Genomic DNA, 22,344 nt, shown 5'->3' with positions numbered 1-22,344 from the left:
ATAAACGAAGACTGTTGCGTGACTGACGCTCTGTATGCAATTTTAACGCCCTATAGGTACGGACACTTTTAAGCGCGAACCCGACGTCCATTTGTTAGTAGGTCAATGAGTAAAAGGCATAAACCAGTCACCGCAACAAGCAGATCTACCTACATATTACATAATGATACAGTCATACAATTAATTATCCCAATTTGAATGTAATCATTTATTAGAACAACAACAATATTGTGGAAAAAAGTTACTAAAATGATGATGAACATCCAAAAAGTTGTATCTTCAGCGAAAAATTATGAAAACATAATATTTGAGGGTGGTTAATCAACACAGTATTTGTTATTTTTACAAATAAATGAATTTGTTCTATTGCTAATATGCGAAATATTGTACGCAGATAAACCATTAGGCAGCGCGGTGCATGCCAGTGGCAAAAAGGACTTTTGGCTTCGACTTCTTTTTCTTACCAGCCGACCCTGGCGCAGCGTGTAATGCGGCCTCAATGGCGTCGCTGAGGTTCAAACCTCTTGGAGCTAATCCTTCATCCTCTTCAGGCGGAGGGGGTGGCGGAGGAGCCACTTTACGAATGCGCCATGTGCCACTAGTGCTTGCCATCTAAAAATAGGTAACATAATTTTTAATACAGTTGCTCAAAACGCGGTATTTTTCGTACTACAAATCGTGCCGAAAGATAGAATTGTCGCACTAGTGCTTTTTACTTTTCCATTCTTTTTTAATTTACTGTTGTTTCAAGTCTTAAACATAGAACTAAAAAGATTGTATATTTATTGTGACGTAAGTCATTCATCATTAAAACTTATATTTACTTACAAACATCTTATTTGTTTAAATTGCACAGGTGTTTTATAAAACAACGGGTTACATTTAAAAATACCAAAATATTTTCCATAAAGATGGCTGATTGAGTATTAACAAGGACGCCGCGCCACTAAAATAGTAATTTTAATGTGGCTGAATACTGGCAACAGTTGCCATTGTACTCTGAATTTTTATCAGACAAAGAAAGTTCTTTTTTTTAATACTGTTTTATTTTACTTTCAATGTAGTTTATTCGCAAATGTATTAAAAAACGTCGTTTGATACACGTGCGGATTTGTCATTTTCACTTGTCTCGAGTCTTGACCCTGGTCTCTAGCTCGGGCCAAGAAGCCTCGAGACTCGTGAATAATGACTAACTTTCCGCAATTCTAACAAAAATAACTATTTTTAAAATATCAAGTGACGGAATGAATAAGTGCTTGTTTCACAATGTATATCAGAATATTTCTACATAAAACTGAAAATGATACACTGTTTACCTTTGCAAAAGAAAGCCCAGGTGGTGAAGTGGCACTAGTAGAAGGACTCAACTCTTCAAACGGCATACTTGAATGAGTCGACGAGGGGGGGCTGAATGATGGCGGTGCGGGTGGGAATAACACATCTGAAGAGAAATCGGGTTTCGGAGGTCCTTCCATAGCGCGGCGATAAGCGCGCTCTCGTCGCCGCTCTTCTCTTTCGTGACGTGCGCGAGTACGAGCACGACGGTCGAGCTCATCTACCATTACAAATAACACAATTTAAATTGATAGTATTACCACAGTTTTACAAACCATTCGGTTGCGCAACGAATCTACTTGCGCAGAGCAAAGAAGCGGTGTTCGAGGGGGGTCGGGCGGCTTCGGCCGATGCGAGCGAACGCGCTGAGTTTGCGTACCGAGCGCTAAGGGTCGACGTACGTAAATGATTTAAAATATTTTTGAATACGTTAAGTGACTTCTATAAAAATCGTTTTAGGCGTATATAATGGTGCATAACGCTTTTGTGTACGTTTATAATTCGACAACGAAATACAACAAGGATTAAAAATTTTGTAGATTTTCCCGTGACGCGAGTCTTTCCTATAATTTTTGTAATACGTACCTACCTGTATAATATCTATTTATGAAAGTAAATTCTAATTCATGTGCCGTAGAAATCAAAAGCAGCAGAAATGACTATTTCAACTTCCAATGTAGGTTGTGAAAAACAAATACGTTATGCTGATACTATTTAGGTATTTCTTTTTTAAAAGGTTATAGGTGTTACAATAGCTTGTTTGTTAATTATTTAAGATATAAAAGTGCAGGCACGAATGCATGTGCGGCGTCATGATATTTTAAGAACTGGCAAATCGTATGGCCCCGAAACTGCTATGCTACCGAGTTTCTTTGAATGTGGAGTGTTAAAAATTTACGCACGCCCCGCGCGCGACGTGGGCCTCGTGAAATCTATATCGCGATGTTTGGTTATTTATGAAATAAGATTCACAATGTATATACAATGTGTATGTGAATGTTAATGTTGTTTTCGAGATTACCAGCTCATATTTTATATGTAATAAACATTGGATATTTTTCTTTCCAGTGCCAGCTATGGATAGATGCTGATCAAAGACCTGACTTGAAAGATAAAAACACTAAACAATTTAAATAACATGTATATAAAATGTATGTGACCTTGCATTTTGAAGGATGGATGTATATTAAAAAACATATTTAAAAAAAGCACTGCTATTCCCGTTTTATAACTGTTCATCCGAATATGAATATAATTTTATTTAATATTAAATTTAATAATAGAAAACTGAAAACATCAAAAAATAAAGTGTCACGTAAATGTTGGCCGTGCAACACTTGTAAATCTTTGTAACTAGATATTTAATAATTTTTTTTTACAATTTCATTATTGTGTACTGAAAATAATAAGAATTGTTAATGAATGATTACGTTACAATAATATGGACATAATCTGAATTAAAAAAATTTTATTTAAATTTGAATAATAATCACAATTTTTTTGCATTGTGTGAGAAACTGACAACCCTTGCACATCTGCGCATAACAGCGAGCGGTGGTATCGCAAAGACGTTGCGCTAATGTAGGGAAGATATTGTAATACTGTGGTATTACTGATAGTAAAATTGAAACAATATGGGGTATTTAAAATTTGGTTTTACCTGCAAAATTTTGCAATGCCCCCGGCGTGACATAGGGCGGCTGCAAGTCCAGCTCGACGACATCAAACGAACAATAGAGAGGCAAATGGGCAGTATGGGGCATGTGTTTTCGTGTCTATAAAAAAATTATAAAAATGTTACCATTTCAAATATCAAATTTAAAGTTATAAATTGCCTATAATGTTACCTGTTCGCCTAGTGACAGTGTTTCTCTGTGCAAAACACGGCCGCGTATGATAGGGGGTGCAGCGGCGAGAACACCCCACGAAGCGTTTAGAATACGAACATTCAGGCTGTTCAAGAACACTTGTTGACCATCTTCAGCTGTAAAACAGGATAATAGATGATTTTTGTGCCAATGCGAGCACAACACAATACACGTTTAGTGACAAACCTTGATAGAAATAGAAATATTTTGCTTGATTCTGTTTATCAATGTCACTACAAGCGTTGTCTATTTTTTGTTCCACAACTTCTGGCGGTGCATTCTCAATAAGAGGAAACTCCTCTGACTGATTGTCATTCAGTTCATCCAACACAAAGCTTGGTGCCTCTGGATTCAGATTAGTTTGGGCAAGACTAATAGCCAAGTCTTCCACCTGGTCGTGAATAGTTTCAATACATGAGGCGCCATCTTCGGTAACATCAAACCAATCAACTTTATTTTGATTGACCTCTTGTTTTTGATACACAATGGGCACCTCTGCATGGTCCAGTTCCATAATTTTAGGTTGTTCATACTGATTGTTAAGATTTTCTTCCTTTTCTCGGAGCATTGTCAATGCTTGCTCCATAAACACAATTTCTGTTGTGTCAATTTCTGCCAAGATTTGGTCTTGTATCTCTTTCCTCTCTCTTTCCAAGATATCAATCACCTGTGCATAATAATTCAAATTTAATTCATCAATTCATTCTCCAGAAGTGTGGATTAGTTTAATACTTTTTTAACAGATATTGTAACATTTACCACACATTTATCTCAAAATATTGTAGTTAGAAGCAACCTCAAATAGCTGAATGGATTCACTCCCACAGATTTTTATTGTCTAAGCTTTTGTTTCAGGATAATTTTAAACCTCGTAAATAGCAAATTTGGAACATGAACAAGAATCATATTATAGAAGCATAACATACCCCTTTAATTAATTAGTTTGACTTTGTTATGACAATAAGCAATTATAAAAAAACGGACCACAAAAGTTAGTGGAATTCAATCGTTATGTAAAGTTTTTTTTAAATTTGTTACCGGAAAATGCGCGAAACTGAGTTCACGACCATAGTCGAGTTTTCGAAATTTGAGTAACCAGATAAAAAGCTGCTATTTAGTCGTATTCTAGTCGCAAAAAACAAGATTTAGTCGATCCGCCGTTCAAAAGTTATAAGGGTGTTTTAATGTCCACTTCCAGCAGCACCATTTCTCAATCTCGAAAACCATAACACCTGGCTTAGGTATGATTACACTAAAAAAAGTCGTGATTTAGTCGGTTCTAGTCATAAAAAAACTAGATTTAGTCGTTACGCCATTTTGAAGTTATTAAGGTGCATTACTGTCCGTAAGTTTATTCCGGCGGCACCATTTTTGAATCTCCAAAACCACAGCTCCTAACTTAGATCTGATTGCACCCAAAAAAAGCCGTGAATTAATCGATTCTAGTCGCGAAATTTTAGAATTAGTCGCTCCTTACTTTAGAAGATATTGGATATTCAATTATTTTCATTGATAGTTACATTTTAGTTACTGTTGTTACGTAATATTAATAATAGTTAATATGCTAACTAATATAATTAAGTATTTATGTTTTATTGTAATTTAATGTTATTAAACAAAATATGTTGACTAACTTTTATACTATAAGCACTGATTTGGATACCTAAGACACAAGTAAGCAATTTTACTTAGTTTAGGTATCACCTAGATTAACTTGCACTACTAACCTTTAAAGTTATGTAAACATACAATAATATCATTATTTGCCATAGTCTGGCGCATATATGTAAATAAAAGGTTATTTAATGTAAGATTAAGTTAAAAATGTTTTTCTTTATTTACGTACAAAACATATAAAACGTGGACAGTAAAACACCTTAATAACTTCAAAACGGCGTAACGACTACATCTAGTTTTTAACAACTGGGACCGCCTTAATCACGACTTTTTTTAGTGTTGTGGTTCTAGATCTAGAGATTGAGAAATGGTGCCACTGGCTTATGCCAGTGTCCTCGCTGGACAGGAAAACACCTTTATAACTTTTGAACGACGGACCGACAAAATTTTGTTTTTTGCGACTAAAACCGACTAAATAGCGACTTTTTATCTGGCTAGTCAAATTTCAAAAACTCGACCATGGGCACACTGGAATAAGACACGCGAATTCATCTCCAAATTTACTACCCTTAGCAGTGGAATATTTTCTTCAAATTTAAATGGGTTCAATACTGATGAATACCCTCTTCCCAACAAAAAAGTCATTTAAAGTCGGTTAACAAATGCTGGAGTAATAGCGTAACATACACACAAAAAAACAGTCGGATTGGAGAGTCTCCTCCTTATTTGGGGTCGGTTAGAACAGCGAGTTTCATGTCTCATTAATTTTATATTTTCATATGGGTACGGTGACACCACTATCAAAATGTTTATTTGTATAAAATTGTCTCTCAAAGACACTCTGTAGCCCAGTTAGTAAATAGCCTTAACAGCGTGCTTTTGTCAACGACAATACTCTAACACTGATAAATTAACTTGGTACACACTCAATATTTTTGTTACAAGCCGATGATAAATTATAGTTTAAACTATCAAGTTAAAAGCAGACCCTACTAACTGTGCCACCTCCTTACTAGACTTTATAAATCGTCGGCTTATTGCAAGAAGTCATTAATTGCCATATACACTACATGGCAATGAAAGACTTCTTGCACTAAGCCGATGAAATAGTAATTAAAGTACTTGTTGTTTTGTAGCAGAGAAAAATTTGGCATAGGGTGCATTGTTAATGTTCTCGATGGGCAAGATGCCTTCTGCTTCGGTTTCCGCCAACATTCCACGTGGCGGTGCTATCTCTACCGTAGTGGAACCGCGGAGACGACGCACAAGTCGCATTGTGACCTATTAAAAAAAAACAACATTTATTTTCATACAGTTGGATTTTTTAATGAAAGTTCATTAAAAAATCCAACCTTCGAAAATGAGAAAGTATATTGACACTAGAAAAGAAAAAAAAATCATAACTCATTATAATTTTATTTGTTATATGGAAATGCTGAAGTTTTCCATATAGCAAATAAAATTAGTTGATTATCGAGTTCTTAGGTTTCCGCGATTGTTACACGTAGGAAATGAAACTATTTTTCCGGATTTAAATCGCGTATATTTGTTATATATCTGCCCAGGATGCTGCGAGAGGCCATTGAAATTAAAAAACATCCTAATTTCAACAGGGAAGATGGTTTCTCCGTACCACCAGTTTGGGATCCAGTATTCCCTCTAATGAAAAATCCCAAACAGACATAAGACTGCAGTACTAATTAATATGTTTTAGTTTATTCTAATTTCTATTAATAATTAATAATTAATGAAACTTAATAAAAATTCATTAAATAAAATAATTTGTAAAACTTAATATAGCGTAAATTGGAATGTTTTCTTTGTAAAATTAAAAATAAGGTATTTAATTAATAACTATTTTAACTATAGTGAAAAAATAGGGTGGTTTGCATTAATATTAGACGTAACTGGTTGAAGACTGTACCACCTCAGTCAACCGTGACCATGGGACCTGTACAGGGCCTGAAACGTCGGTTTGTTTGAAAAAACAAATATACGCGATTTAAATCCGGAAAAATAGTTTCATTTCCTATTAGTTACGATTTTTTTTCTTAAAAAAAAACTCTTTAAATGGCTCTCCTGTAATATTTAGCATACACTTGCTTGTTTTAGACATTTTACCTTTCCAGGGTCAAATGTGTTATTAGCTGTTCTTTTACTAGCATAATAGACATGGCTGCATGAAAAATCATTTTTTTAGACACAAACAAGTTTTACTAATTTTAAAATTGTTATAGTCATTTGAGACAACAAAATTGTTTTTATAAAGCCCACCTCTTCCACAGGTGATTCCCACTGAACCATCCTTGTGGGGCGCATGTCTTTCACAAGCAGCGGCGTGGTGCATACGGGGCAAGGCGGTGGTTGTTTCTCGTGCGCTGCGGTGTAATGGAGTATGCACGCCCAGCAGTAAACATGGCCGCAATGCCCGACGCGACCGGCTACTGGCGCGCCCAAACATATTGGACATTCAGAGCGACCTGTGCTTCTTACCACCTACAAACAAATTATGCTTTTGTTTACAAACAAAAAATTTTGTTTGCACTCTTAGTAATACAAATAGTACATTTCTTTTTTTTAAGAAAAAATACAAAGATTATCCGCCACTTATGATTGATTATTGACTTTGAAAATGTAGAACTATGAATATGATGTACATACAATTTCCTCAACTTGATCCCACTTCACCGGCACATCAGGATCTAACAAATTTGTGCGGTAATCTCCATCTTCCTTCACCACAAACTGACAACTGAAAAGAAATTATGAAAAGAATATTAGCAATTTTGCACTCTATAGGTATAGGAAAGTTTCTAAATATGCAGAATGAAAAGGCTTTAATTTAAACAGAATGATTTAGATTGAAATAGTACTTGAAAATAACCGACCTCAAAGTAGAATTACGTCTGCTTTTTTTTTTTTTTTTTTTTAAATAAATAACGCACACACTCAACATAGCCCCGCACTAGGGAAACCCTGTGTCGCGGGTGCCATGGACACACATATAGACAGCCACAAATTACACCCAAACTCACGAGAGAAATAAATGTAGGCCATACAAACATTTCTCCCGGCCCGGGAATCGAACCTGGGACCTCTGCGTGGCAGTCCGGCATGGTAACCGTTCGGCCACAGAGGCAGTTTGCTTGCTAAGTTTTATTGAAATATCCCCTAGTTCGCCACTATACAGGACTTGACACTGGAGATAATAGTAATCGGTTCTCACTACTCTCAAAGTATATTGAGAGAAAAACGCCTTGAATTGGAGAAATAGCAAAATCAACCATTAAAATAATTGCTCCTTAATTAAAGTTAGGCACTATTTATAAAAATGAATCTTCACGGGTGAACTGCCACCCTTAAAGGTGGATGATTTTCTTCAAAATTAAATGGAACCACTATGGAAGTACCCCCTTTCCAACAAAAAAGAATCATGAAAATGGGCTCACAAATACTGTAGTTATCGAGTAACATACATACAAAAAAAAGAAAAAAAACATAGTTGAATTGAGAACCTCCTCCTTTTTTGAAGTTGGTTAAAAATGGATATACGTGTGAGACAGTAATGAACACATTATACAACGACATAACTTATGTAGTCAGAGTATGTAGGTATTTTCAGAGAGAAACAAAACAATGCGGTATAAGAACTGAAAAATTGGATTAAATAGGGATGCACTTACTTAGCACGCAGATAAAGGTCGTGATCAAGACGATGTATTCCACGCTGTGGCAGCTGGCGACGTACCAAGGGTGATCCCCTTCTTTCCAGACCACGGTCCTGCTGACCCCGGGCAGGAAGCATAAAGTTCAGCAAATGGTTCAGGTTCTGTTTTTTGCTGCCAGGCACAAATACTGAGCCGATTTCCGGCTCTTCTTTATCATCTACCCTGTAATTTATTGTTAAAATACAGGATCATTTCGCACATTTAAGTTAATCATTTATAAGGATCTCATCTTTGTATTTGAAAAACCCCGTATGTACTGGATTTAATTCTAAACCTACAAAAAATGTTGTTCTGCTAATTGGCTTTGTCTTAAAAGGACCAACCAATTTATTTATTGACCTTAAAATATCCTAAGACCACTTCTCTACATGCTGTAACCAAACAAATACTTACACATTCATATGCGCATTTAGCATTTTATTTATACATTTCAAAACAGTGCCATTGATATACTTAATCATTTAAATCTAATCTTTGGTGAGTAATTCTACAAACCATAAATAATTATTTAAGCTTTGAAATAACAATCAAATTTAAAGAGTTACAGAAAATACCACATTGTTCATATATTACAGATATAACAGATAATATGCAGAAATATATATACAGAACCACATGCAAAATAGGCGCCTTGACGTAGAGTTGCAGACACCAGTCTGTTACACCACATATACATACAGAAACAAAGCTAAATGGTGTCTTTGGTCCTTAAAATTTTATATTCTATATGATATATAAAAGATTACCCGGTGTTCTGCGCTCCACCCACAGTGAAATCGGAGGGGCCACCTCGTGCACGCGGCCTGCGATCCACCTGACCCCGGCCTCTCTGAGTTGGAACGTTTTTCCGATACAAGTCATTCTTAGGCGCATTTCCAAGTCCTTCGCGTTTCTTATTGTTCCGTGGCCAAGGTTTATGAGTCAAATCTATGAGACAGTCCACTTTTGAAAAGCTACATAGATAAAGGCGTAATAGTGAAATGTTTATGTACATACTTTGCCAACTACAGAATAATTTAAATTAATAAATAACTACAGCAAATAGAATTTTGGCAGAAGACAGGGCTTGGGATATGATACAAAGGTCTTTTCCGAGGAAAAGATTAAGATGACATATCAACAAACAGGTTTGACACACTATGTAATAAAATTGTTCTTGATAGAAAGATGACCTTCGTGTACCCACTCACCAGTACTTTTTTTACAGTCGATGGCCGAAGCCCTCGACTGTTGTTGAGAAGGTCGATTTACAGATTTCTTGTCCATTCTGGATTCCTCCAACATTCACAAAACCAGCTGAGCGGGTTACTCCGCAAGGAGACGACGATTTTACGTACAGGGCCGACATTTTAGAAAGCCATGTTATAAAATACAAAAACAAAGAGAAATATATTTCTTTGGTATAGTAAATTTTACCTAGCGGTAAATAAAATGAACGTAACACACGGACACAAAAAAGGGAGTATTAATACTCCCTTTCGTCGGCAACGACGAAATTTTTAAGAATTAACACCAAGACCTAGCTCGCCACAATATGGCGACCAGCCGGCAGCCAGCCGATTAAATCGGATGCGCACTTCCGCTTGCAAAATATCGCAATAAAATATAAATAAATTTAATTACTATTTGTATTCATGCACTATAAATTGTAATTTTATTTATATTGAAATTATTTACGTCAGAAATTCTTTTTTTTGTTTTTACAGTATTTGACATGACTTGAAACATATTTCGTCATTTTTGAAAATAAATTTATACCGGAAAAATGGGAAAAATGTTTGACCCGACACGGGCGTGTCATGGGGCCATTTTTATTTTTTTACTTCAATAAGTCGTCATTGTGAAATTACGAAATAAACACTGAAAAATATTTCGATTAAAGTAGTTTTAAATTTAAGTTCAAAATCAGTAGGCATCACTGATCTACCATTCATCATTCTGTATTTTTTTAAAAGTTCCCATCTACTTCCGGCTGTGTATTCATGTTCGTTTTAACACCATTTCTTATCAAAGTCCTCAAATCTACAAAAATGATCAATTCATTTTTGTAATAAAATAATACGATAATTATAACTAAATCTACGATTACATTTCATTTTTACGTAAGTTACACAAAAAATGTATTTTAATCCTTATACACCAAAATCAGAAACAAAACGACTACAAAACGAGTAATACATTCCTATTTACGCGGGAAATTAAAAACTCTCGTTTTGTCAGACGCGGTACGAAAATAATTTTTAATAACATAGGTAAATACTTTTGAATTTACTAAATCTTACTACACTTGTAATTAATTAATTTCTTTTATCCTCTAATTCGTATTATAGACAACTCCATTTTCAATTTGATTCATAACCAATAATTATTTTCATTCTTGACAGGTTGACATTTTTTATTGAAATTTTATTGCGGATACGATGGAGCAGGATAATTTACCCATTGGAACTGCCCAAGAACCTGTAGAAGAAGCTCATCATCCACCGGTAAGAATACTTGCAATTAATAATGTTAATAATATGATTACTCATTGTCATCGCAATCCTACCCTCAAACACTTATTTTTTTGTTCGTTTCGTTCTACCACCAAAATGAAAATTACAGCTGAAGGACGCGATGTCGTCAATAGTGCAACGAAGAAAGCAAAACAAAAGTCCAACTTTTGCCGAAGCTTCCAAATCAAATGAAAGATCTAATACACACAACAGCAAGTAATGTTCTTTATATTCCAACCATCTTTGTTGGATGTATGTGAGTATAACTGCTTCTTATCGTATTTTGTTCCTTTGTTTACTTCTGTATAGCGTTTACAAAGATACTTTAAGCCAACCCGACGGGAAGCTAACACAGAAGCAGCGTCTTCAATGGCTACAAAAGCGACGCACGCCAGGATTGTGGGTGCAATGTGACGAATGCAACCGTTGGCGGTTCCTCCCTCGTGTGCTGGACAATCACGAACTGCCCGACAAATGGTACTGTCGTATGAATCCAGGTAATCTTTACATGCATTTCAATGAAAACTTTTTGTTTATGGAATAATTGCGATTTAATCGCACTTACAGAAAGTAGAAGATAATTAATTCTCGAAAATATTTTTCTTAGCGGCAGGAATAGGTAACGTGGCAGTACTTCCCAGGACGAACCTTTCACAAGAAGCTCTACTGTTGCTAAAGATTATTGGTTGTTCAAAAGCGGGTGAACTTCAGATGTCTTCAAAGACCTTGTCTACGCCGGAAAGCTATCTTGTCGTATCTCGAAAAATAGAACTTTACACCGGGGCCGAAAAACTATTTCAAAAAATTTCTCTTTTTATTTCTCTTTAATTTGAATTAGTAGAAAGTTAATTTTAAAGTATGATGTATATAATCTTACTTTCATAAGATCGCTTTCCGGCGTCGGTCTGTACTTTCTTCGAAATGCAAGTTACATAATGATGGAACTTTCTTATCCTGTTATAAAACGTATCTACTAAATTTTTTCAGATATTACGGTAGCAAACTGTTCCGTTCCTGAGTCCCCAATTCGGGTCCGCGATGAAGAAGATCTTATCCATGGCGAATACACCGCAGGATCGATGGTTTGGGCCCGCTTATCGGGCTGGCCTTGGTGGCCAGCCATGGTCGACGATGACCCCGATACGGAACAGTATTATTGGTTGGATGGCTTTTCTGACATTCCGGTAATATGATTAGTTAATGCAAGTAGGTAATGCTATTTTGAATTAAGAGCCGCTCACAATGTTAGCTTATAAATTAAGAGGACCACCATGTTTACTTACTTACGTTCGGCAACTCGCCGGGAACGTGTCTAGGGGTGGACGATATACATCGTGTATTAAATACATTCGATGTTTTTGTAACGATGTATCGAATAAACCGATGTATTGTATGATCTTTCACTGATTCGAGGCATCAATGTTTTCGACTCGATACAGCGAAAAAGCATTAGTGCTCAATGAAAGAAGGTTGACCGTGAATCAAAACGTTAAAAAAAATGAGGGGTGGCAAAACTGCCAATACTGACAACCTGACAAATTTGAAAATAAACAGTTGACATTGTTGCGGTACAAAACCGTAAAAGGCTAAATAAAATTTTGTTTTTATAATGCCTGCCTAAAAATCACTGGGATTTTTGAAATGTTTTAAGTATAATACTTGGATTTGTAACGAAAATTGCATGTAACAACTAATATTTTTTGCGTATTACAAACAAAGCGATGTTTTCGATAGAACGAAGACTTGATCATACAATTCACTGTATATTTAAAAATGAAAACGATGTATGCAAAACATCGATTTTTTTCGATGTATCGTAAAACATCGATCCCAAAGCGCGATGCACAACATCGAAATAAACATCGACGTTTTTTTCCAACGTGCATCCCTAAGCGTGCCCTCACACGGCGAGAAATTTTTACGTGACGAAGGCTTAATATACCTCAATGTTATAACGTTGTTGTGGAAATTTCATTTATAATTTATTGCAAAAATAAATCTGCGGAAAGCTTAGGAATACCGAGTCGGCAGCCACCGAAATGCCTCGGCAGCCTTCAGGATGCTTCGGCAGGCTTCCAATTTACCCAAAATCTTCGCTTTCTTAGAATATAGTTCCCTTCTTCTTCAACAAGACTACCATTATACCAGTTGTCTATTTAAAACTCCGTTTTTAAATAGGTACCTATACAATTGGTAATAATCCAATTTGTAATGTTACGACAGATCTGAAGTGAGGATAGACGCGATTACGATGTCGCGACGGTACCTATGCTTCGACCGTCAGTATGCGCTTGCATGTAGGAATGCCGAAGGAATCATTGCCACGCCGTCCTATCAATAGGCGCCACAGGCCTAACTGTACCTATTCATAACAAAAATCCTAATAGATATTTTTTCCAGACTCACTACAATGTGGTATTTTTCGACGCAGCCAACGTCACACGGGCATGGCTAAGTCCCGAACAAATGAAACCATACCGTATCAACAAAAATATATTCAAAGACGTTTTGAAAAACGATACATATAAGAAACGTATACAAATTGCTATCATTCAAGCAAATGACGCCGAAAAATTGCCTCTGCACAGCAGACTTGCAAAATACAGCTTCATCGCGAGATACCCAGGATCCATCAACAAACCGAAAAATATTACTAAACATGACGTGATAGTGTATCAAAACAAAGTTAAAAGGAAATACAATTTCGGAAATACACGTCTTGCCGAAAGCGCTGATGAGTCACATGAAGCATATGAAACTGAAGAAAATGGAAAATATTATGGTTTTCCGGTAAAACAAAACAACGTGATTATTCTGGGTACTCCAAGCAGACCAAAGAAAAGTCACATTGCCAAGAAATATAGATCGGCTGATAGCTGGAAAACAGCACAAGAATCAACCGCAAGCGAAATCAATTCTCTGTTATCACACGAAGAAGACAAAGGAAATCTTATTCAGTTTACCGTGAATGAAAACGCAAAGGAAACCGATTCCATGACTTTAGAAGTCGGCAGCACGGTTGCTTCCTTAGCGACAATGGAGACTCCTGACAATGGGAACTTAAAATGTATCAAATTGCTTTGACTTTCTTGCTCCTACACCGTTCGTTCGTTATTGATTAAAAGAGCCTTTTTGTTTCAGTCATATCTAACACGTACATTCCTGAAAACGTGGATGAAATAAAATCTATACTTTTACATACAATGCCGCAAGTTGTTCAAATTCGCATCGCCTCACCCAGTAGTGATGATTTTGAATTTTAGATTAATTTGTGAGTTGAATACTAATTTATTCCCTTTGAGGCAAATAATTCTGTAATTTATTACTATTAAGTGCAAAATAAAGAGCATAACTTGGCGTAAAGCAGGTTTAATTTCTGTTTTTTTAATCCTGGAAACAACCCTTTAAAGACAACGATACATTTTTGTCGTCTTCGTTCTAAAGATCAACTATTCATTCAATAAATAATTTCGCGCTGTGTGTGATAATCAGGAGCAAAGAAAATAAAAAGAGTTTGCGTATAAAAATGTTAGAGGACGGAAAAAATAAAGAAATAGTCTCAATAAATAGTCTAGACAAAAATAAACGGTATTATGTCATTTGTAGTTTAAAAATGTCACAGTTTTTAAAGCTTGACCATTGACTTTGACCTGTGATTTATTGTGTGTATATATCTTAGAGGATGGAAAAAAATAAAAGAAAGGAGCTGCCCTAAGTACAGAATCAACGTGCATATTACCAAAATTTGAAAGTTACAAATGGCAGATTTCTTTAGTGTTGTACCATAATCTATCAATAAGTCATTATCGACATGCAAATGTATGGCTGGAATTTTTGTTTCTTTAGTTTACTGTAACCAAAGTATGCCTAAACAAACACAAGTCTGATAATTTAATCTCGAGTGGTATATTATTATAAATGTCAACACACATTTTTAACTTCAAAAAAAATTTATTTTCAACATTACAACTGGTAACTTATTTAGTAAAAGTCACCAAACTGCTGTGCAGTTTGTTGGCGACATGCGCATTCTTGCTTAATTATACCTACTTTACTTGTATTTAACATTACATGGTATTAATTGTACTTACTAAATAAAATATAAAAATTACTTTAAGAGGTACGCCTTTAACCTACATTTTAGTACATATTTACATAACGTCTTTTAACTAACCGTCAAGTACAAGTCTATTCAGGTTTCTGCGGATTCTAGTATTCCCGTTAATTCCCGGGCTTTCTTAAGCAAATGAATCTATCAAGCAATTTTAACAAAGAAATAATGGAAGTAGTTGTAAAAATCAATTATCGGAAATCAACAATTATCACGTACTAGCTTTTCCCCACGATAAAATCCCCGCAATAAAGTTGCAAAAAAGAAATGACAAAAACGAACGTGGTGGATGCTGATTATTCCAGAAACAGAACAACATGACATTTTGTTGATATATAATATATGTATACTTCTTTATTTTGTGTTTTGATTTTTTTTGAATAGAGTTATAAAACCAGTATGCATTTCATATGCGGACGGACTAACGTGTGAACGCTATTGGTCGAGCGAATTTGGTTTGTGATAAGCCGAATGAACTTTATACACGTTGGCGCTCGCCTTCACTCGGTCAGCTAGGCGAGTGACACCGAACAAGGCAAGGCAAAGCAAATAGGCTGTCTATACGTTGGTATGTTGTCATTGTATTGCAGGCTTTAAAAAAATAGTCATTTTTAATAGTTAGAGTTGTCATTGGGAAAAATCAGAAACGAGTGGATAATTTTGTTTTCAGGAACTGAGAATAGCTAGTAAATGAGTCTTGTTTAATCTAAATTGAACATAAAACTATTTACCAATAAACCTAATGATGGAATAGCATTGTCATGTAATCTAGTTACATTTAAAGTTCTGTTAAAATTTGACTCTTCAAAATGAAGCGAACAAATGAAGATGGTCTTTGATACAACGTTTATATTCGGCAGTCCTATGATTTCCAACCATTCTTTCTTCCTTTTTTCATTTGTAGGAAAACTTGAAATAATAATAATAAAACAATAAAAACCTCATAGTGAATTGTTTTAATAACAGAATATCGATAATATGTATGCTTACAAGATCAACACTATCTCAAAATAATCGTTAACAACAATCATCAAAATATACAAACAAACAGGCAATCTAAAGTAACAAAAGCAAAATTTGGCAAGATTTATAAATAAACTACTTAAATAAGTCTAATTACACAAAATATTCGGGCTATTGTGTGATTTATAGACAAAAAAATAACACATGCCTGTGCAATGTAACATTCGATTGATTTGCAGTTTTTCTAAAGCCGCATCCTTTAATGCTGCAGCGTCGCATTTTTATTAATACCTAATTATTCTCACTGTCAATATTTTTGTCCAATTTAATTATAATACATGTGAATAATTCAATAATACATTTGGAAAAACATTTGTTTTGACATTTGATGTACTTCCCTTTGACAACGGTATCATGTACCTACCTCATGTACTTGAAATGGCCACGGTTGGCATTTAAAATGACGTTACGAATTTTCGATTCCCGTGTTTGACACAGACCAATGTAATGCTATCTCTTTTGGCTTAAGACGGCACGTAATAGTTAAACAAAGACAATAATATGTTTATGTTTTCGACGTCGAAATGCATCATATACATATAACGTCTGATTTATATATGTCAACGTAACATGTCCTTTAGTTTCCATAGTCTAAGGTATATATATATATATATACACACATGTGTATATATATATATATAGTCATAGTTATCAATTGACACTTTAGACCGGTGCGTGTTCCGGTTTCTTACATCTCGGCATAAAAGGGCATAGTGTTCAATTTAGTATTACTTCCTATATTGCACCTTATTTCGTGCGATAGGCGATGCGATACACGATACGCATATTATGTAGATATACAATGTACTCTTTGCGCATACGTAAACGGTCACTTCGCTATCGCGAAGTTAGGCACGAGTAGCATCGCGAAGTTAGATACGACAGGTGACGCGAAGTTACTTTTTTTTCTTATTTCCTGGCACTATGGCATCCAGCCTTTGGCCATATGCAATTTCGATTGAGTTGCCAATTTTTGATAATTCATCCAATACTTTCTTCCTTCTTGACACTCAGGATGTCATTGTCGTCGCAGTTGTAGTTGTTGTGGAACTTTAATGTGGGGTTTGGATATTAATAGGAATTTAAAAACGGGGAAAGGAAATCGCGGAATAAAAATAAAAACAAGCGGAATTTTGGTACGGTGAATAACAAGATAGGGTAGGTAGTATATTATAGGTAAATCTAAACAATGAAGGATGGAGATTATGAAATGGTAATAGTTGAAAATAATGTTAAGTGGATAAATAATAATCTAAATTTTAATAACATTATTCCTTATGAACTGAGCATTAACAACATTATTCATTATAAACAGTTATTCGTAGTGTTGCCACTGTAGCCAGTATTTAGCTATATAGATTTATTCAGATTTACGAAATTATTAGGTACAAAACAAAATATTTGATAGATAAATCTTTTAGCTCTTTTAGTAAGAAAAGTAAAAAATTGGAGAATAAAGAAAATAAAGCTTAACCTTCAATATCACAAGATGATAATGATTTGATTGATATTGATGATAATTATTTTTTCGATTTATAATTAGAAAGAGACTTGTTTTCAAGAAATTGTAATAGCTCACGTTGGTTGTCAACTTTTTGAATAAGTAGTGTTGCCACGTTGCCCAAGGAGGAAGTAGTTAAACTTTAAGTAAAAAAGTTGCTAGATTCCAAAAAATAATTCGAGGTAAAATTGCCTAAAGTGGCTGAACAAAATAATAATTATAGGATTGCGTTTTTAAATACATATTTTTCTTAATTTGTACAATTTGAGGCAATTTTACCTCGAATTATTTTTTGGAATCTAGCAACTTTTATACGTAGGTGTCGCCACAGACTACTTAGTGAACTACGTTCAGACTGCTCACTATAGTACTTTTTTTTCAGTAGTAAGAATTATTTTTAATCTGTGATACTAATGTCGACTGACATTTCATTTTTTTTAATAGGTAGACGATATTGTCTTGCAAAGGAGCAGAACATATACATCCAAACAAATTTAGGTGCCTAGGGATTCCAGTTCATTTATATAAAATAATACGATAAAATAAAATAAATAAAACAACTCAATATTTGTTAAGGCGTTTATTTTTTAACTTCTTTTTAAATTTTTCTAATGCTTTGTTTTGCATTGGAGGTAGAATGCGTTTTTGCTAACCTATGTCCGTGCCTTTTAAAATTTTATTTGTGGTACTGCACCAATTAATAATTGTAAATCGAACAGTGAAAGCAATAAAACTATGAAGTAGAATAGTTTTATGTTCGGCACAGTTTATGAAATCAAATGAATACTTGGACAAAATATTCGCTGTAATATTATATGCAATATTCGCTTTATTTGCGTTGCGTTCCAAGTATTCATTTGTTTCTCTGATTACTGTACCGAAACACGTTACTGCTCCTTCGGATGGGTATTTCAGTCGGTTTTTTAACGTTGTATACTCCCTGTGACTTACCCAGTCGTGAATACGCGTTTGATTACTTATTAAATTTTAAGGCATAAGTCACAATTTCTTTTTAATTTATTTAAAATTTTCCTTACCACCCATCCAGCAGTATAGACCCGAGAGTGAACATTGAGACGTTTCTCGACGGGCCTGGTCTACAATAGTTTCAACACTTTCAGTCCTATGAATGAATAAGATGATCAGGTTGAATATTTTCTTTTTGTTCTTCAAATAATGATTGTAAATTTAACACTTGGTCCGCCGGATCATCCTCACAATTAAAAGTTTCATTATGGAATTTAATAATCCTAGTTATTAGTAATGATTTAAAGGTGCAGTTAAAGCTGTGGCAGTTTGGGTCATTATTTCTATAATTATAGGCCCTAACTTGACCGAAAAAATTCTCTATTGGATCGGAGTTAAAATATCTAGGCCTCATTATTGTAATCCCTTTACTTTGAAAAACTGCCACAGCTTCATATAACTTTTTAAAGTTATGACAAAGTTTTTCAATGACGGCACGAACTTTTCATGTCCTTTCACATCGACATATTTGGTTTCTTCCAAGTTTTTTATTGATATCCTCCAAAAATCGTGATGAGGTGATTTTTCCGTTACGGCTGTTCTTAATATTTTTCCTTTTCTTTTTGACCGTATTGCAGCTCCATTGACGCTGTCAAACAATTTGTCGAAGAACAAAACAGTGTCTGCAGTGTTTTGTAAAGTGTTACTGACTGGTCTGCCATCTGCATAGTGAGCTGAAAAATAACCCTTTATTAATCTATCAATGAGTAGTAAATAATTAAAATCAATAGCAACCTCTATCGAAATTCACCAGTAAATTTTTGAGTAAAAATGCGTGCATTCCTCAACTTGACATTGGCAAAATCGTTAATTACTTCAATGGGGCCATAACATTTGAAAGAAGAACCTGGGATTTTTTTTCAATAAATCCATTTAAACAGTTTTACTAGAAAATGTTACAGTAATACAAACTGCATTACTAACCTTTTAGTGGTTCCCTTTGAAAGTACGTGTGGTCAAAGTGTCCTTTACGCGAGTAACTATGCTCCATATCAATAGCCATATTTTCTGTAAGTGCAAAATAAATAAAACAATTAATATTAATAACATTAAAAGTTATTCCTTCGAACTAGGACACTACCGGGTATAAACACTATATTCAAAACTCAATACTATTTCTTTAGTTTTAAAAGTAAGCAAGTACTTAAATTGTTATAAGTTATTAACGCTGGATACACCAACGTCACCAATTTGTTTCTTAGATGACGGTCATAGTTATTAATATTTTATTTCTACAAGGCGACTACGGGCTAAGTTCATATTAAAAGTCTGTTAGGACGTAGAGATTAGAAAGCTATAGTAAAGTCTATACTTAAAACTTACCGGCATTGTCCTGTGATGGTATTCCAGAGGAAATCTCGTCTTCGGTAAACAAAGATGGATATGCACTGCCTACGAGACGTGATTTCGGCGTAATAAACCTCTTTTCAAAGTGTTTTTGACATACAAAACGTTTGAAAGTTCTTCTGGTGATAACTTTTTCAGATTATCACGATTTAGACACTTTAACCACTTCATGAGTCTTTTCTCAGTGCGAGGAAAATGATGTAAAATAGCGTCCTGTCGTGAACTTTTACATACACAGCACTCGTATATTTTGCATGAAGCAAAATACAAACACACAATACAGAATTAACGGAGAGGATAAGCACGTCACGTCTTCACTCGATCTGAACCTGTACAAACAAACTACAAGCCACTACAAGGTGACTAACAAAACAATAACAAGATGTAAAATACCACGATCACTACCCAAGATGGCGGAAAGGCTACTGCTCCTGCGGCAGCCAATCACAGCAAGGAAACAAAAATGACAAATGTCATTATTCATTAAAAAAGATGGCTGCTATTGCGAGCGGTTCTCTATAGGTAGATTACCGGCCGTGCGGTAATCTATCGAGTGAAGACGTGACGTGCTTATCCTCTCCGTTAATTCTGTATTGTGTGTTTGTATTTTGCTTCATGCAAAATGTACGAGTGCTGTGTATGTAAAAGTTCACGACAGGACGCTTTTTTACATCATTTTCCTCGCACTGAGAAAAGACTCATGAAGTGGTTAAAGTGTCTAAATCGTGATAATCTGAAAAAGTTATCACCAGAAAAACTTTCAAATGTTTTGTATGTCAAAAACACTTTGAAAAGAGGTTTATTACACCGAAATCACGTCTCATAGGCAGTGCATATCCATCTTTGTTTACCGAAGACGCGATTTCCTCTGGAATACCATCACAGGACAATGCCGGTAAGTTTTAAGTATAGACTTTACTATAGCCTTCTAATCTGTACGTCCTAACAGACTTTTAATATGAACTTAGCCCGTAGTCGCCTTGTGGAAATAAAATATTAATAACTATGACCGTCATCTAAGAAACAAATTCGCAATTGACGACGTTGGTGTATCCAGCGTTAATAACTTATAACAATTTAAGTACTTACTTTTAAAACTAAAGAAATAATATTTTGTTTTGAATTGTTTGTTTATACCTGCATGTGTTAGTGTTTATACCGGGATGTGTCCTAGTTCGAAGGAATAACTTTTAATGTTATTCATATTAATTGTTTTATTTATTTTGCACTTACAGAAAACATGGATATTGATATGGAGCATAGTTACTCGCGTAAAAGACACCTTGACCACACGTACTTTCAAAGGGAAGTACTAAAAGGTTAGTCATGCAGTTAGTATTACTGTAGCATTTTCTAGTAAAACTGTTGAAATGGATTTATTGAAAAAAAATCCCAGGTTCTTCTGTTGAATAATATGGCCCCATTGAAGTAATTAGTGATTTCGCCAATGTCAAGTTGAGGAACGCACGCATTTTTACTCAAAAATTTACTGGTGAATTTCGATACAGGTTGCTATTGATTTTAATTATTTACTACTCATTGATAGATTAATAAAGGGTTATTTTTCAGCTCACTATGCAGATGGCAGACCAGTCAGTAACACTTTACAAAACACTGCAGACACTGTTTTGTTCTTCGATAAATTGTTTGACAACGTCAATGGAACTGCAATACGGTCAAAAAGAAAAGGAAAAATATTAAGAACAGCCATAACGGAAAAATCACCTCATCACGATTTTTGGAGGGAATCAATAAAATAATTGGAAGAAACCAAATATGTCGATGTGAAAGGACATGAAAAGTCCGTGCCGTCATTGAAAAACTTTGTCATAACTTTAAAAAGTTATATGAAGCTGTGGCAGTTTTTCCAAAGTAAAGGGATTACAATAATGAGGCCTAGATATTTTAACTCCGATCCAATAAAGAATTTGTTCGGTCAAGTTAGGGCCTATAATTATAGAAATAATGACCCAAACTGCCACAGCTCTAACTACACCTTTAAATCATTACTAATAACTAGGATTATTAAATTCCATAATGAAACTTGTAATTGTGAGGATGATCCGGCGGACCAAGTGTTCAATTTACAATCATTATTTGAAGAACAAAAAGAAAATATTCAGCCTGATCATCCTAGGACTGAAAGCGTTGAAACTATTGTAGACCAGGCCCGTCGAGAATGTCTCAATGTTCACTCTCGGGCCTACACTGCTGGATGGGTGGTAAGGAAAATTTTAAATAAATTAAAAATAAACTGTAACTTATGCCTAAAAATTTTAACAAGTAATTAAAC

General features: G+C 34.8%; 2 protein-coding genes across 2 annotated transcripts; one reads left to right on the top strand and one right to left on the bottom strand.

Moving 5' to 3' along the window:
* LOC113237473 (RING finger protein 10) lies at nucleotides 1-10,078 on the bottom strand. The gene is made up of 11 exons (XM_026473964.1): nucleotides 9,739-10,078; nucleotides 9,295-9,475; nucleotides 8,504-8,710; nucleotides 7,482-7,572; nucleotides 7,095-7,316; nucleotides 5,943-6,101; nucleotides 3,390-3,870; nucleotides 3,183-3,319; nucleotides 2,996-3,110; nucleotides 1,317-1,555; nucleotides 1-612 (listed from the first exon to the last, which is right to left on the bottom strand). Exons 1-11 carry the CDS (start codon nucleotides 9,830-9,832, stop codon nucleotides 403-405), a joined length of 2,136 nt encoding a protein of 711 aa, XP_026329749.1. The 5' UTR covers nucleotides 9,833-10,078; the 3' UTR covers nucleotides 1-402.
* Nucleotides 10,079-10,747: 669 nt separating this feature from the next.
* LOC113237033 lies at nucleotides 10,748-14,306 on the top strand. Its single transcript, XM_026473274.1, has 7 exons — nucleotides 10,748-10,800; nucleotides 10,933-11,034; nucleotides 11,153-11,259; nucleotides 11,353-11,540; nucleotides 12,031-12,227; nucleotides 13,444-14,110; nucleotides 14,185-14,306. The coding sequence occupies exons 2-7, from the start codon at nucleotides 10,969-10,971 to the stop codon at nucleotides 14,304-14,306; spliced, it is 1,347 nt and encodes a 448-aa protein (XP_026329059.1). The 5' UTR covers nucleotides 10,748-10,800; nucleotides 10,933-10,968.
* The last annotated feature ends 8,038 nt before the right edge of the window (nucleotides 14,307-22,344 follow it).

This window comes from Hyposmocoma kahamanoa, unplaced genomic scaffold (assembly GCF_003589595.1).
Source record: "Hyposmocoma kahamanoa isolate Upper Pololo Valley unplaced genomic scaffold, ASM358959v1 93, whole genome shotgun sequence".
NCBI classification, from domain to species: Eukaryota; Metazoa; Arthropoda; class Insecta; order Lepidoptera; family Cosmopterigidae; genus Hyposmocoma; species Hyposmocoma kahamanoa.
This window is presented reverse-complemented; position numbering and strand designations above follow the sequence as displayed.

Bases quoted from the DNA above. Each gene is read 5' to 3' on its own strand.
- LOC113237033 (XM_026473274.1), top strand. From the start codon at position 10,969: ATGGAGCAGGATAATTTACCCATTGGAACTGCCCAAGAACCTGTAGAA. The intron at 11,035-11,152 runs GTAAGAATACTT...TGAAAATTACAG, and splicing joins AAGAAGCTCATCATCCACCG to CTGAAGGACGCGATGTCGTC. The intron at 11,260-11,352 runs GTAATGTTCTTT...ACTTCTGTATAG, and splicing joins TCTAATACACACAACAGCAA to CGTTTACAAAGATACTTTAA.
- LOC113237473 (XM_026473964.1), bottom strand. From the start codon at position 9,832: ATGTTGGAGGAATCCAGAATGGACAAGAAATCTGTAAATCGACCTTCT. The intron at 9,476-9,738 runs GTGAGTGGGTAC...ACTGTCTCATAG, and splicing joins CGACTGTAAAAAAAGTACTG to ATTTGACTCATAAACCTTGG. The intron at 8,711-9,294 runs GTAATCTTTTAT...AATAAATTACAG, and splicing joins GGTGGAGCGCAGAACACCGG to GGTAGATGATAAAGAAGAGC.